This window comes from Zootoca vivipara, chromosome 2, assembly GCF_963506605.1.
Source record: "Zootoca vivipara chromosome 2, rZooViv1.1, whole genome shotgun sequence".
Taxonomy (NCBI): domain Eukaryota; kingdom Metazoa; phylum Chordata; class Lepidosauria; order Squamata; family Lacertidae; genus Zootoca; species Zootoca vivipara.
The window spans coordinates 82940525-82954325 of record NC_083277.1 but is presented as its reverse complement, the minus strand read 5'-3'; the positions used below and the strand labels follow the sequence as shown (position 1 = coordinate 82954325).

Below are 13801 nucleotides of genomic sequence, written 5' to 3'. Positions count from 1 at the left end.
GCCACATCCACATGAATGGTGGTCACCACTTGGGGTCATCAGAATCCACCAGGTTCCAACACCGTCACACACACACACACACACACACACACACACACACACACACACACACACATCCTGAATCTGCTTCAGACGTCCAACGATCCTTGAGGGAGGTTCCAAGGCAGCGTGAGAGGAGTTGGAAATGGCAACTCTCCAGTGGGTGGTTCCCGGCCTGGGCCCGTCTCGGGCTGCTCTTCCTCGCTTCGCGTGGGCCGTCGGGGCGGATTCCTCTCGCTCGGTGCTTGGCTGGGCGGCGGCGTCCTGCGCGAGGTTCCCTCCCTTCCCAAAGCCAGTTCAAGGGAATGGGCAGGGAGGCGGGAGCGCCGGGCGCCTGGGGAGGGACGGGCACGGCACTGGAGGCGGGCGCCACTTGTATGTACCGGCCGACACCGCCGCCGGCGCCGGAGAAGCCAGCAAGGGCCGCTGCCTCCTAGCGCAGGTGGCCACAGGGAAGCCGGCTCAGGTGCTTCCGGGCGGCCGGGGCAGCCAGCGAGAACCTACAAACTCCAGGCAAGTGGCTGGGCGGTGGGGGGAACCGTCGGTGAGTCCGCGCGTCTTTACGCAGGCTGGGACGTCGGTTTTAGGGAGCAGGAGGGAGAGGCGGGAACGAGCCATAAAGGGACCGCAGCGTGTCCAATTCACTTCCTCGAAAGTGTGGCCGTGGAGGGGGACTATAGATCCGGCCAGAGCTGGCGTGTTTACCTGGAAGGAGCCCCACAGGGCTCCTCGTGGAACTTCCTAGGCGGCGCGCTTACGGCGGGCGGCCCACGCTGACTTTGCCGCTAGAGGTATTGCAAAACTCCCCCCCCCCCCCACCGGCGGCAAGAAAGCGGGCATGTAGCCTTTCCTCGGCCCGGCACGTTCCCAGAATGTGGATGAGTTTTCCATTCCCGCCGAGGTGATGCCCGAGTCTAGACCCCCCGACAGCAACCACGGTGCCTGGAGATGTTGTGCATGGCTACCCTGTGAGCGCGCGTTTTGCCCTCGGGTAAACTATGGGGGCAAGATTAGCAGGCGGTGGGGTCCCCTTTGTCCGATGGAGTGGGAAATTGCGGGGGGGGGCGCTAGCGGGATCTACTCCTCGAAAATGAAGGAAGGTTGGATGGAGAGATCTCAACTTGCTCAGTTTGTAGCTTCCGAGTTTAGGAAACTCCCCCCCCCCAACTCTATTTGGTCATGCTGGAAAGGCGTCCTGCGCATGCACAAGGGGGCCTTCCTTCCATAAAATTACATCACAGCCCCCAGGGATAAGCCCTGGTGCTGGAAATGGTGAGCCTGGGTGGAGGGTGGTAGCCATCGCTGAAGGCAAGGGATTGAGGGTGCGGGGGTGGGGGTGGGGTGGGCATTGAGTCCAGCTCCTGCTGGTGGGCTTCCCATGGGCATCCGGTTGGCTGTGAGAACAGGACACTGGACCAGATGTGTGATCCAGTTGTGTTGAACTAGATGAAAATTCTATGCTGCTTTAATTCTATCCACTGTTTTTGCCCCACCATACTTTCAAAGCACATGGCTTCTTGGGAACTGTAGCTTGTTAAGAGGTAAACGACAGTCTACAGGATTATTTTTGGGAAGCCATGTGCTTTAAATATGCTTTAATGCATGGTGGCGGTGTGCCGCTGTGGGTTAAACCACTGAGCCTAGGGCTTGCCGATCAGAAGGTTGGCGGTTCGAATCCCTGCGATGGGGTGAGCTCCCATTGCTCGGTCCCAGCTCCTTCCAACCTAGCAGTTGGGAACTGTAGCTTGTTAAGAGGTAAACGACAGTCTACAGGATTATTTTTGGGAAGCCATGTGCTTTAAATATGCTTTAATGCATGGTGGCGGTGTGCCGCTGTGGGTTAAACCACTGAGCCTAGGGCTTGCCGATCAGAAGGTTGGCGGTTCGAATCCCTGCGATGGGGTGAGCTCCCATTGCTCGGTCCCAGCTCCTTCCAACCTAGCAGTTTGAAAGCAAATCAAAGTGCAAGTAGATAACAGTATACAGTATAGGTACCGCTCCAGCGGGAAGGTAAACCGAGTTTCTGTGTGCTGCTCTGGTTCTCCAGAAGCGGCTTTGTCATGCTGACCACATGACCTGGAAGCTGTACGCCGGCTCCCTCGGCCAATAACACGAGATGAGCACTGTAACCCCAGAGTCGGTCACGACTGGACCTAATGGTCAGGGGTCCCTTTACCTTTCTTATGTGCTTTAAATATGCTTTAATGCATGGTGCATCTCTACCCAAATGTAACCATTGCAAATGGGCTGTGGTGGGGGACTTTTAGAACTACCAGGGCTTAAAGTAATTGCTAGAGTTTTCCAATACAGGAAAACTTTAAATACAGGAGTGCTCTGTCTGTGTGCCTCTCAAATTGCAGGGTGAGGTACCACCTACCCAGACTAAATGTTATGCTCCTTGGGTAAAAAATAGTCTTGGACTTTTGAGCCTTCTAAAGCAGGTACTCATTGTTTTGTCTCTACTTACAGGCTGGTTTTTTTTCTCCAAGGAATGGGTGGGGAAAACAGCAAGGAAACTTAGCTGATAGGAAAGATAAATAATTGCAGGGAAAAGTTGGCTACCAGATTCTGCTCCCATTTTATCTGCCTATGATCCTTTTCAGTGTTACCTGCCTATTTCTGGGAGACTTTTCAGCTTATTTGACAGAGCTTGGGAGCTGCTTATTCACACACAGTTGTATATTCAAAGGCTGCATACACATTTACACACCGCACATTTAAAGCACACACACCCCTACAAAAAAGAATAATGGGAAATGTAGCTTACACAGAGCTACATTTCCCAGCACCCTTAGCAAACTATTATACAGTTCCTAGGATTCTCTGGGTGGGTGTGCTTTAAATGTATGGCATTTATGCAGGTTGAGACAATGAAACCACAGCTTGAGATACCTCCTGTTTTGTTTCCATTTTAATGAAGATAATACGTAGACACACAGCTGCTAGAGTGCCTGTAATTTAGAAAGTATTTAGTCTGGACTGGAAGTAGGGGGATAAGGACTTGTACAGTCAGTCTGGCACAGAATCTCCCTAATTATAACACATCTTGATTTACTCTCACTCTCTGGGCACCTGCATATCCTTCCTTCCTTCCTTCCTTCCTTCCTTCCTTTTATCCACACAGGCAGGAGGCATTATCAGAGTTCAAGGACACATTCCAGCCAGGCAAAACCCCTCAAAGTGTGATTTATTTATTTATTTATTAAATTTGCATACCTCCCTTCATCAAAAGATCTCAGGGTGGTTCACATAATAAAATACAAGATAAAACAGTAAAAAATAAAAAATAAAAAAACAAACTAAAACAACCCCCTTCCCACAGATACATTTGAAAGGCTTCTTCTTCTTTGGCGATCACTCGTAGCCGAGTAAGATTGTCTTCCATAAACACGATTTTAACAATGGGTCTGGTAAGGGACCGTGGAGGCCAATTCTGGATCCACACATCCTTCCACAGTGGGGACATTGGTTTCCAGGCGGGAGTTGATCACGGTGTGGATTTGCCAAGTGTGCCTTCCTCTTAGCACGCTTCTTCCTGGCTAAAGAGTATCATTTTCTCCTGGCGCCTAAAAATATGTCATGAAGGCCCAGGCGAACCTCCCTGGGGAGAGTATTCCACAAACAGGGAGCCACTGCAGAAAAGGCCTGTTCTTATGTTGCCACCCTCCGGGCCTCATGTGGAGGAGGTGCATGAAGAAAGGCCTCAGATGATGAACGCAGTGTCCGGGATGGTTTATATGGGGAGGCGGTTCCTGTGAAGAAGGGATAGTGAGGGCCGTTATAGAGAGAGCTCAAGGGTTGCATTTGGCCTGCTGGCGTGAGGTTCCCTACCCCTGCTTTACGTCAAGGGGCTACATTCTTTTTTTTATTAAAAAAAAGTGAAATGAAATAAATAGTGGGGTGTATTTTAGTGGCGAGAGGATGAAAGGTGGCATGTGAAAGGAGCAGGAGGAGGCAGAGGGATTAGCAGGTGTGGGAAATGATTTGGAAGGCAGAATTCCTGGGTGCTCCACCCTTTTTTTGGGAAAGGATATGCCACCTGAGATTAGCATGGAAGGCAGGTAGTTTGGGAACCAAAACATATTGGGGTTTTGTTTTGTTTATTAAAAAAAACCCTTCTTTTCCTTAACTGGGCGGAGACGGAAGTAGAGGAGCTGGTAGCTAGGATGCCCTGGAGCTATTTCTGTTCCGATAGATCTTTCTATGGAAAATTACTACTCATAACATTAACTTTTATATAAGTTCCACTACTTTCAGAACATTTTACAAGTTCCATTTAAAGCTTGATTATTCAAATTGCTGGATTTGCCCTCTATTCACCCCCTCCCCCTTCTTTTTTCCCTTGGCTGCTTCCTCTGAATGGTAACCTTCAGAGATAATTACCCGGCTGGTTTGGTGCTCATAGAAACCAGAACCTTATGCAGACAGTGCCTGTTTCAGCTGTTCAGACATGTTCTTATGGAAGAAGCTAAGAAAGGGCCATAGCTGCCAAGTTATCCCTTTTTTAAGGGATTTTCCCTTATGCTGAATAGGCTTCCTCACGAGAAAAGGGAAAACTTGGCAGCTATGGAAAGGGCATGAGCCAGCTCTTGGCAACAGGAGACTAATTGATGTTGGGGAACAGCACCAATGATCTACCATGGAGGGATATTGGTTCTGGCCAAAGATTCATTTTGCCCAGCATCCTGTTCTCACATTGGCCAGCCAGATGCCCGTGGGGATCCTGCAGGCAGGACCTTCATGCAAGAGAACTTCCCTACCTGTGTTTCCCACAAAGAGGTATGCAGAGGCATGTTGCCTCCAACAGTGGAGGGAGAACCTTCACAAATCTGTCTATCCAAGTTGGTGGCCAACCCTCAATCTTGGAGCAAATTTCACAGTTTAGCTACACACTGTGTGAATAAGTAGTTTCCTTTGTTCTGAATCTTCTGACATTCAGCTTTATTGAATGTCTCTGGGTTCTAGTATATGCGAGAGGGAGGAATAACTTCTATTTTCTCAACTCCATACCTAATTCTATCTAGCACGTCCCCTGCTTACTTGACTTTTTTTCAAACTAAAAAGCCTCAGATGTTGTAAGCTGTTCTCATGTGGAAGTTGCTCCAAGCCACTTGGTCATCCTGGTTGCCCTTTCCTTGGGGTGATTAGGGGGTCTCGCCTGGTGCAATGAATAACAACACCCCTCTTGTTAATCATTGCACTTGCACGAGGAGCGTCTTAGTAAATTGCACCCAATGATCTTTTGTAACAGGTTAGTAGCTGTGAGCAACTCTTGGAAGGCTCGGATGGATAATGGAAACCAACACCTTTTTTCACTTTCAATAGTCTCTTTGTGGAAGTGCCCTTCCATCATCAAAATTGACTTTGATCTAGGGGACTCTTTTGCCAGCTGCTGCCAGGCCTGTGTCAGTTAAACCATTTGGCTGATTCTGTAGAGTCAAAGTGAGTCTACCACATTTATTTATTCATTTCCATTTATTGTTTCCTATAAAATCTCTTGATAAGTGATTTCACAGTAAAAAAAAGCAACAAGAAAAAAATGATTTCAAATCTAATACAAAAGATCTCCACTTAAAAGGCTTGTTAATAAAAGGAAGGTCGCTGCAAATACAGTACCATAGAGACAGCGCCTGCCTGATGTGTAATGGGAGGGAATTGCAAAGAGTAGGTGCCTCCATATTAAAAGCCAGACTCCTGTATCATATGGAACAGCCCATCCCTTTCAGAGTGCAATGACCAGCTGGGTATACAAGAGGTGAGAGTATCATTTAGGTATCCTGGTCTCAACCTGTATACCCAAACCAACAGTTTGAATTTAGCTTGGTAGCTAATCATCAGACAGTGGAATTCTTTCTGCAGTAGCATAACATGATGGCGATAGTCTTAGTCCCAGTGAACAGTTGAGCCCTACAGAGACTCTTGCAGCAATCCAGTCGGGGGTGGGGGTTACCAGTACATGGATGACAGTGGTCAATCCAGGGTCCCCAAACTAAGGCCTGGGGGCCGGATGCGGCCTAATCACCTTCTAAATCTGGCCCGCGGACGGTCCGGGAATCAGCATGTTTTTACATGAGTAGAATGTGTCCTTTTATTTAAAATGCATCTCGGGGTTATTTGTGGGGCATAGGAATTTGTTCTTATTTTTTTTCAAAATATAGTCCGGCCCTCCACAAGGTCTGAGGCACAGTGGACCGGCCCCCTGCTGAAAAAGTTTGCTGACCGGGTCAATCTATCCCAGTCCAATTTAACATCTCTTAAACCACATAGCTTTGGGAATCTGATTTAGATTAAGGAAATGCTCTAAAGTGAAGCGTATTTTTCACACTTTTTCTAAAGTGTTATTTTCTTTGGAACTATAACTTCATCAGTCAAATTGGATGAATCCTGCTTGATGAAGATGAGACGTAGATTGTGATAAATCAAACACCTGAGGCATATGTATCAATGTAGTGCAATGTTTCAGAACTGGAGATGGAGGTGGAAACATCAGTTGGCTGCTTTTAACTCTGTATTTGTTTTCATCATTGATGTAATTCTCTTGTTTATCCTTTGTTGTGCATCACTCTGGGCTCTGTTGGAGGAAGGGTGATTCACAACACAATTAATTGTTATTGTTATGAAAACAATAATATAGATAATCTCCGTACCGTACTAAGCACAGTATGTTTTCCCTACATGGTTCCCCCGTCCCCAGTTAACCAACACCTAAACTTCATGCTGAACTTTCATATATACGCATTTCACTGTTTGCCCATTTGTTGGGAACCTGCAATTATACTGAGAAGCCACAGCCATCTACACACAGTTAATGTGTGGTGAAACTGATGAAGCCCTTCAGGGACCACCAGATTCCATGGATTCTCAGTCTGCTGCCATGCTGCCCTCTGCTGTTCTGAATTTTGCCCATGCAGTTTCCTTTTATGTTCCTCTTCGATAGAATGACTGAGCACAGAGCAATCAAGGACCATCAGAGGCAGATCCTACATGCCTACCAAGAGAAGAGACATCAATGTTGGGGGGTCATTAGAGAAACAGAAAGGGAGATGAAAACAGATCACAGCCTCTGATCTTACTGCTAAGGAGTATCTTCCTTCTGGATTTTGGTGTCGCTGGGGCAACACTAGACTTTAGAGGCAGGATTAGCATTCCCACCTCCTTGTTTATCCTTGGCACATTCCATGCTGCTCCTCCAACATCTTTGGCCAGGTCAGTGTAGTGAGAGCACTACTATAGCAACCAGAATCTCAGAGACTGCTCTGTTCTGTGGTGCCGGAGTCTAGGTGCTGGGCAGGAATGTAGCTGTGAAGGTTGCTCTTTTAGGGTTTCTGCAGAAGGTGTCATCCAGAGGACACATATACATGTAACTCCTGACTCAGACTCTGCCATCCAATCCTAAACCAAAAGAGAGGAGACGAAGAAACTTGGCATAAGCTATAGCAAGGAGATTGCCATATCTACACCAGTCCATTCAAAGATTAGATTTTCTCCTGGTGGTGTTGGAAGCCAGATCCATCTTCACCATGAGTACTCTATTTGGGTGAGTGAGTAGGTCTTGCCCTCCTCGATGAAGAAGGCATGGCTGCACCATAGCTGCCAAGTTTTCCCTTTTCTCGCGAGGAAGCCTATTCAGCATAAGGGAAAATCCCTGTAAAAAAGGGATAACTTGGCAGCTATGGGCTGCACATTTAGATCTCTGAGAATCTTGCATAGAAGGCAGTGTAACTGGCAGCTCTTTGTTGTGTCTTGTCATCTGAATAGACAACACTGATCCCGTTATTCCAGTGTGACACTTATCAGGCATTATATTCCCAGTAGCATCATATGCCAGGCAGATGCATGTGGCCCTGAGTCTGGTCCTTCCATCCCCAAGACCAGGATCCAAACTCTGAATATGCCTCTCTTGTTCAACTCTCAATACCAGACCTTACAAAAAAACACCTGTCCTAAAAATAAAATTTTGCTTCCTCAAAGGCTTGTACTTCAAACTACTACAATAAAATCTATAAGCATCATCACTTTGGGTACTGTTAGGTTGACAGTGTTGCTATCTGTATTTTTCTATTTCCCCTGTGTATTTAAATACATTAGCAAACACAAGCGAGGAGTGGCAGTTTCCTGAATCCTTGGGTGAGTCCCCTATGCAGCAATGTTGCTGACCAGGTAGCCCTGCCTTGCCCTGCTTCAGTGCTGGGTGTGACAGCCATATAGAAACAATGGGTTTTCTTGGTCTTTGAGATGAGCTGCCTCACTGTGAGGTGTGGATCCTGGCCCATGAAAGAGGAAGTAGCATGTCAAAGCACTGGAAGGGGTCCTTATAGGCCTAGAGATGCTATTGCAGTAGATGCCAGAATCTGCCTAATTTGGCTATTAAAGTGTTTTAGGGCAGGCACCAATCTAGAAGGCAGCTCTATCTTCATGTACATGGTATTGTCTCAGTGTTGTATGTGTGTTGGACAAAGGACACCTAGGTTGTGCAAGAACAGGAAGAGATTATAGGCCCTGCCCCCATGAGCATTGCTAAAAGTGAGAGGTGACTGTTCTAATCCTTCACTGTCTAAACTGTTCTAATCCTTCACTGTCTTTTGGCAGGCAGTATGATCCCGGTGGCCGAATTCAAGCAGTTCACAGACCAGCAGCCTGCTTTCAAGGTTCTCAAGCCATGGTGGGATGTGTTGGCCGAGTACATCACCATAGCCATGCTGATGATAGGAGTTTTTGGCTGCACTTTGCAAGTGAGTGAGCCCACACAGTGCCTAGATGCTCCCATGCTGTCTTAGAATCAGTGAATTGTAGAGTTGGAAAGGACCCTTGCAATGCAAGGTGTCTCAGCTAGAGCATCCATGAAAGATGGCCATCCAATGTCTGCTTGAAAACCTCCAAGGAAGGAGAATTGGAATCCTTGGAATCTTGGGGTAATGTTCCACTGCCTGTGGAAGAAGAGCCTCTAAACGTTTGGGGGCACTCTGGGCAAGGGTGGAAAAGACCCCAGCACAGAAATGGCCAAGTTCTACAGCCGGGGGGGGGGCTGGATTCTCTGCAGCCAACCAGATTTATACAGGGGCAGATTTCCCCTTGGTCCCTTTGGTATTAAGACTTGTTTGTTGTTTAGTCGTTTAGTCGTGTCCGACTCTTCGTGACCCCATGGACCAGAGCACGCCAGGCACTCCTGTCTTCCACTTCCTCCCACAGTTTGGTCAGACTCATGTTCGTAGCTTCAAGAACACTGTCCAACCATCTTGTCCTCTGTCGTCCCCTTCTCCTTGTGCCCTCCATCTTTTCCAACATCAGGGTCTTTTCCAGGGAGTCTTCTCTTCTCATGAGATGGCCAAAGTATTGGAGCTGGTATTAAGACTAGATCAGTTCATTTAAATTAGGTCCATTTTGACTGCACATGAAACAGTATTAGATATTAGACTCTTATCATTTCAGACTACAGTTGGGGGGGGTGTGCTTTTTTATATATATATAAAGTAGAACAAAAACTCCTTAAAGGTGAAACCAGCACATCAGGAAGAGCTGTTCTAGACCAGCCCACTCTTTGCTATGCTAGTTTTCTACCTGCAGGGACTTTAAAAAACATATGAAGAGGTACAGTCCTTTCAGCCACTTCAGGGCTGTACTTGTTCATTCCCACCTGACACAAACTGTTGCATTCTACCACCAGCCTCTGTTTTATATCATGTTCCTCTCTTCTCTTTCCTAACCTGATGTGACAGGTGACACAGGATAAGATTATCTGCCTTCCCAACCATGTGCCTGATGGCACAACCTTCACTGGTGCATCTTGTGAAGATTTCACGAAAAAGAGAGTCAATGCCTCTGAGCCAATAGGACCCTCTGCCAACCAGCGAATGAATGGGTTGAAGAACAACCTAGACCTCCAACAGTACAGCTACATCAATCAGATGTGCTATGAGACGGCCCTCCATTGGTACGCCAAATACTTCCCATACCTCGTAGTCATCCACACCCTCATCTTCATGGCGTGCACCTCGTTCTGGTTCAAGTTTCCTGGGACTAGTTCCAAGATCGAGCATTTTATCTCCATCCTGAGCAAGTGCTTTGACTCGCCCTGGACTACTCGAGCCATCTCTGAAGTCTCTGGGGATAACCAGGAAAATGCAGTCTTAGAGAAGGGGTATCGGAGGAGGAAAAGCAGTGCTCCCAGCGAGACAGCTGAACTCAACCCCCTCGGGGGATCAGTGTCAGAAAAGAAGGTTTCAGAGTCCTCTCCGGTTAGCCTATTGGACAAAAAGGAAGGGGAGCAGGCCAAGGCTCTCTTTGAAAAGGTGAAGAAGTTCCGGCTCCACGTTGAAAAAGGAGACATCCTTTACACCATGTATATCCGCCAAACCGTTCTCAAAGTCTTCAAGTTTCTCGTCATCATTGCCTACAATGCAGCCTTGGTTCCCAATATCAGCTTCATTGTGCCTTGCACTGTCAGGATGGAGGACATGACGGGCTACGACAATTTCTGCTGCAACCACACCAAAGCCCACCTCTTCTCCAAACTGGCCATCTGCTACATCTGCTTCCTTGGCATATACGGCATGACGTGTCTCTACACGCTCTACTGGCTATTTCACCGGCCGCTGAAAGAGTACTCCTTTCAATTTGCACGCAACGAGACAGGCATCAGCGACATTCCTGATGTCAAGAACGACTTTGCTTTCATGCTCCACCTCATTGACCAGTACGATTCCCTCTACTCCAAGCGCTTTGCTGTGTTCCTTTCCGAGGTCAGCGAGTTCAGACTCAAGCAGATCAACCTCAGTCATGAGTGGACGGTAGAGAAACTGCGGCAGAAGCTGCAAACCAACGCCCAAGGCCGGCTGGAGCTCCATCTCTTCATGCTACCAGGGTTGCCTGACACCACCTTTGAGCTGAATGAGCTGCAGTCCTTGAAGCTGGAGCTCCTCAAAGATGTGACATTCCCACCCTCAGTGACTCAGCTGGACCAACTCCAGGAGCTCACACTGATCAACTCTCCCGTCAAGCTCTCTTTCACCTCTCTTATGTTCTTCCGTGAACAGCTGAAGGTAATGACTGTGAAGTTTGATGACATCAAAGATATACCACTATGGACCTACAACTTGAGAGGCTTGGAAGAGTTGCACATCTCGGGACTTTTCAGTCCAGAGATGGGCCGGGCAGGAACTCTGGAGAACCTGCGTGAGCTGAGGAATCTAAAGACCTTGACTCTGCACAGCAACATCTCAAAACTGCCACCTAGCGTGTCTGACGTTGCTGCCCATCTGCAGAAGCTCAGGATCTACAATGATGGGACTAAGCTAGTGACCCTCAACAACCTCAAGAAGCTCTTCTCTGTGCAAGAAGTGGAGCTGATAAACTGCAACCTAGAACGCATTCCCCATGCTGTCTTCAGCCTGGTGAACATGCAACAGTTGGACCTCAAGGATAACCAGCTGCAGTCCATTGCGGAGATCATCAGCTTCCAGCATTGCCGCAAGCTGGTGTGCCTCAAACTTTGGCACAACCACATTTCCAGCATTCCTGAACACTTCCGCAAGCTCAAGACCTTAGAGCAGCTTGACCTCAGCCATAACCGCATTGAGGTCCTCCCTTCCCAACTATTCCAGTGTTCTAGGCTGCACACTTTGGACCTTTCCTATAACAATATCCAGGTCATCCCCCCCGGGATGGGAGTCCTGCAGAGCCTCCAGCATTTTGCCATTTCTCACAACTCCTTAGAGGCACTGCCAAATGAAATCTTCTTCTGCAAGCAGCTCAGGGTTCTCAAAGTAGGACACAACAAACTGCATCGCCTCTCTGACCGTGTGAGTTGGCTGCCTTCACTCTCCACACTAGACTTGAGAGGAAACCCGCTTCAGACCCTTCCCTTGGAGATTGGCCAGTGCCCAGTGCTCAAACGGAGTGGCCTGCTGGTGGAGAGCAATCTTTATGAGGCGTTGCCTTTGGAAATTAGGGACAAAATGGAGGATCAGTGATGAGGAGAATGATAAAGGGGACAGGGGTGTTCTCTCATGTGTTGGCCCCATTGAGTCCAAACATGGGGGAGCTGGCTGAAGTTCTATCTTCGGCTGGAATCAAGGAGGGAATGGGAAATTTCCATCCTAATAAGGGAGGAAAGGAATTGAAAAGACACAACAAAGAGCAAAAGTAGAAAGTGACTTAAAAAAAATAAACCTGTTTTCTGAATGGATAAGACCACAGGAATTATCCATGGGGCTGGGGGGCTGGGGGGGGGGAGCACAGCTACACCTGACCAAATCATCATTATAGCTATTTTTATACATGTGTTGTGTACTGGTGTATCTTTGTGAAATGCCCTGGGGCTTTGCAGGATTGTTTTGTTCAAAACTCCTATTTCTGTTCCCTTCTCCTCACCACTGTGTTCAACTCGCAGGCCTGTTGCTTACAAAGCCCATTTTTTGAGCTTATTAGACAACTTTCTTTTCTGCAGTTTCAAATGCTTATATATCATGGGGTGGGGGATCAAGGACAGGCAGCTCTTCAGCAGGGAAATAGCCTAATTCCCTTTACTTCTTTTGTTCAAAGAAGGGCTGTGTTCCTTACCACTGGACGGCCAGAGCACAATGCCTTCACATACCACTGACTGTAAGGAATCTTCATATGTTTGTGTGTGTGTCTGTGTACATATGCATGTATACCTTAATCCCTTCTGATTTCTGTTTCCCCCCCCCCCACATTCTAATCAGGGTAACGTTGGTTTATCAGTTCTTCTTGAGTGCTAGAGCTGAACATTCTGGCTGTTCAGATCTCTTCCCACTTCAGGCTAGGAGAGTAGAGCCCAGCACCTCAGATCCTCTTCAGAACTCACTTCCCCTCTCATTACCTTCTCACGTAATTTCAGTGAGCACCACACATGGAAGAGAGGAGGAATACTGCACTGTACCATCCTCACTACCACTCATGAAAAGCCACCTCATTTCCCCCTGGAGCCTTTAATCAGTTCTCCACATATTCCAATCCCAGCATAGGTTGAATTAGGGAAATCGCTTTCACACTCCTCCTATAAACACAGATATTCTTTCTACCCATTTTCTGTAATCAAGGCAGTTAAGTGCCTTTTGCTTAGCACATGAAGGAGATGTGGGACTCTTCCCCCCCCCCCCCGCTGCCCCCACCACCTTTGGTTCAAGTTGGCTGAGCTGATTTCCCAGGTGGCTATGGCTTGCTTCCGTTTCATCCCTTTGGGTCTCAGCTCTCTTATGGTCTCTTGAGACATAAGCAGGCTGTTCTGGGCCTGCCATAGCCTGGCCTTCTCTTCCTGCTTTATCTGATTGCAGAGCACCTTGGGGCGTGTAAAAGCCATTGGAAAAGGGACCCTGCTTCCTCAATGGCAAACCAACCCAAAGCTGGTCTCAGATTCTTACCGGTTGGAGCAGACTGCTTCATATCCAGTTAAAGTATGTTTAGAAAAAGTTTATTAAAGATAAGAGAGAGCTGAAATGCATGGCAATAAGAAACAATAATGCACACTTTTAGAGAGCAGGTGCTCTCTCTCTCTCTCTCTCTCTCTCTCTCTCTCTCTCTCTCTCTCTCTCTCTCTCTCTGTGTGTGTGTGTGTGTGTAATGTTCCTAATTCCCACTTGTCTTTGCTCATAGAGTTGCTTTGTCATTAGAAACCTCAGAATCTGTTCCTAAATAGTTTAGTTCATATGTCTTCTGCCAGATTGAATACATAGAGGTGGTTGGATAATGATTTCACCTTCCATTTGTTGAGAACTAGTTGCTTGAGGGAACTTATGCAATAAGG

The 13801-nt window shown here is 47.5% G+C and overlaps 1 protein-coding gene across 2 annotated transcripts; it reads left to right on the top strand.

The window, feature by feature from the left end:
* Positions 1-240: 240 nt before the first annotated feature.
* On the top strand, positions 241-12236 carry LOC118079982 (volume-regulated anion channel subunit LRRC8E). 2 transcript variants are annotated; one of them, XM_060271760.1, is made up of 3 exons: positions 241-556; positions 8633-8771; positions 9756-12236. In XM_060271760.1, the coding sequence occupies exons 2-3, from the start codon at positions 8634-8636 to the stop codon at positions 12006-12008; spliced, it is 2391 nt and encodes a 796-aa protein (XP_060127743.1). In that variant the 5' UTR covers positions 241-556; position 8633; the 3' UTR covers positions 12009-12236. The 2 variants fall into 2 exon arrangements, with proteins under 2 accessions (XP_060127743.1, XP_034960735.1); XM_035104844.2 differs by lacking the exon at positions 241-556 and adding an exon at positions 4131-5481 and having other exon boundaries at positions 8629-8771.
* The last annotated feature ends 1565 nt before the right edge of the window (positions 12237-13801 follow it).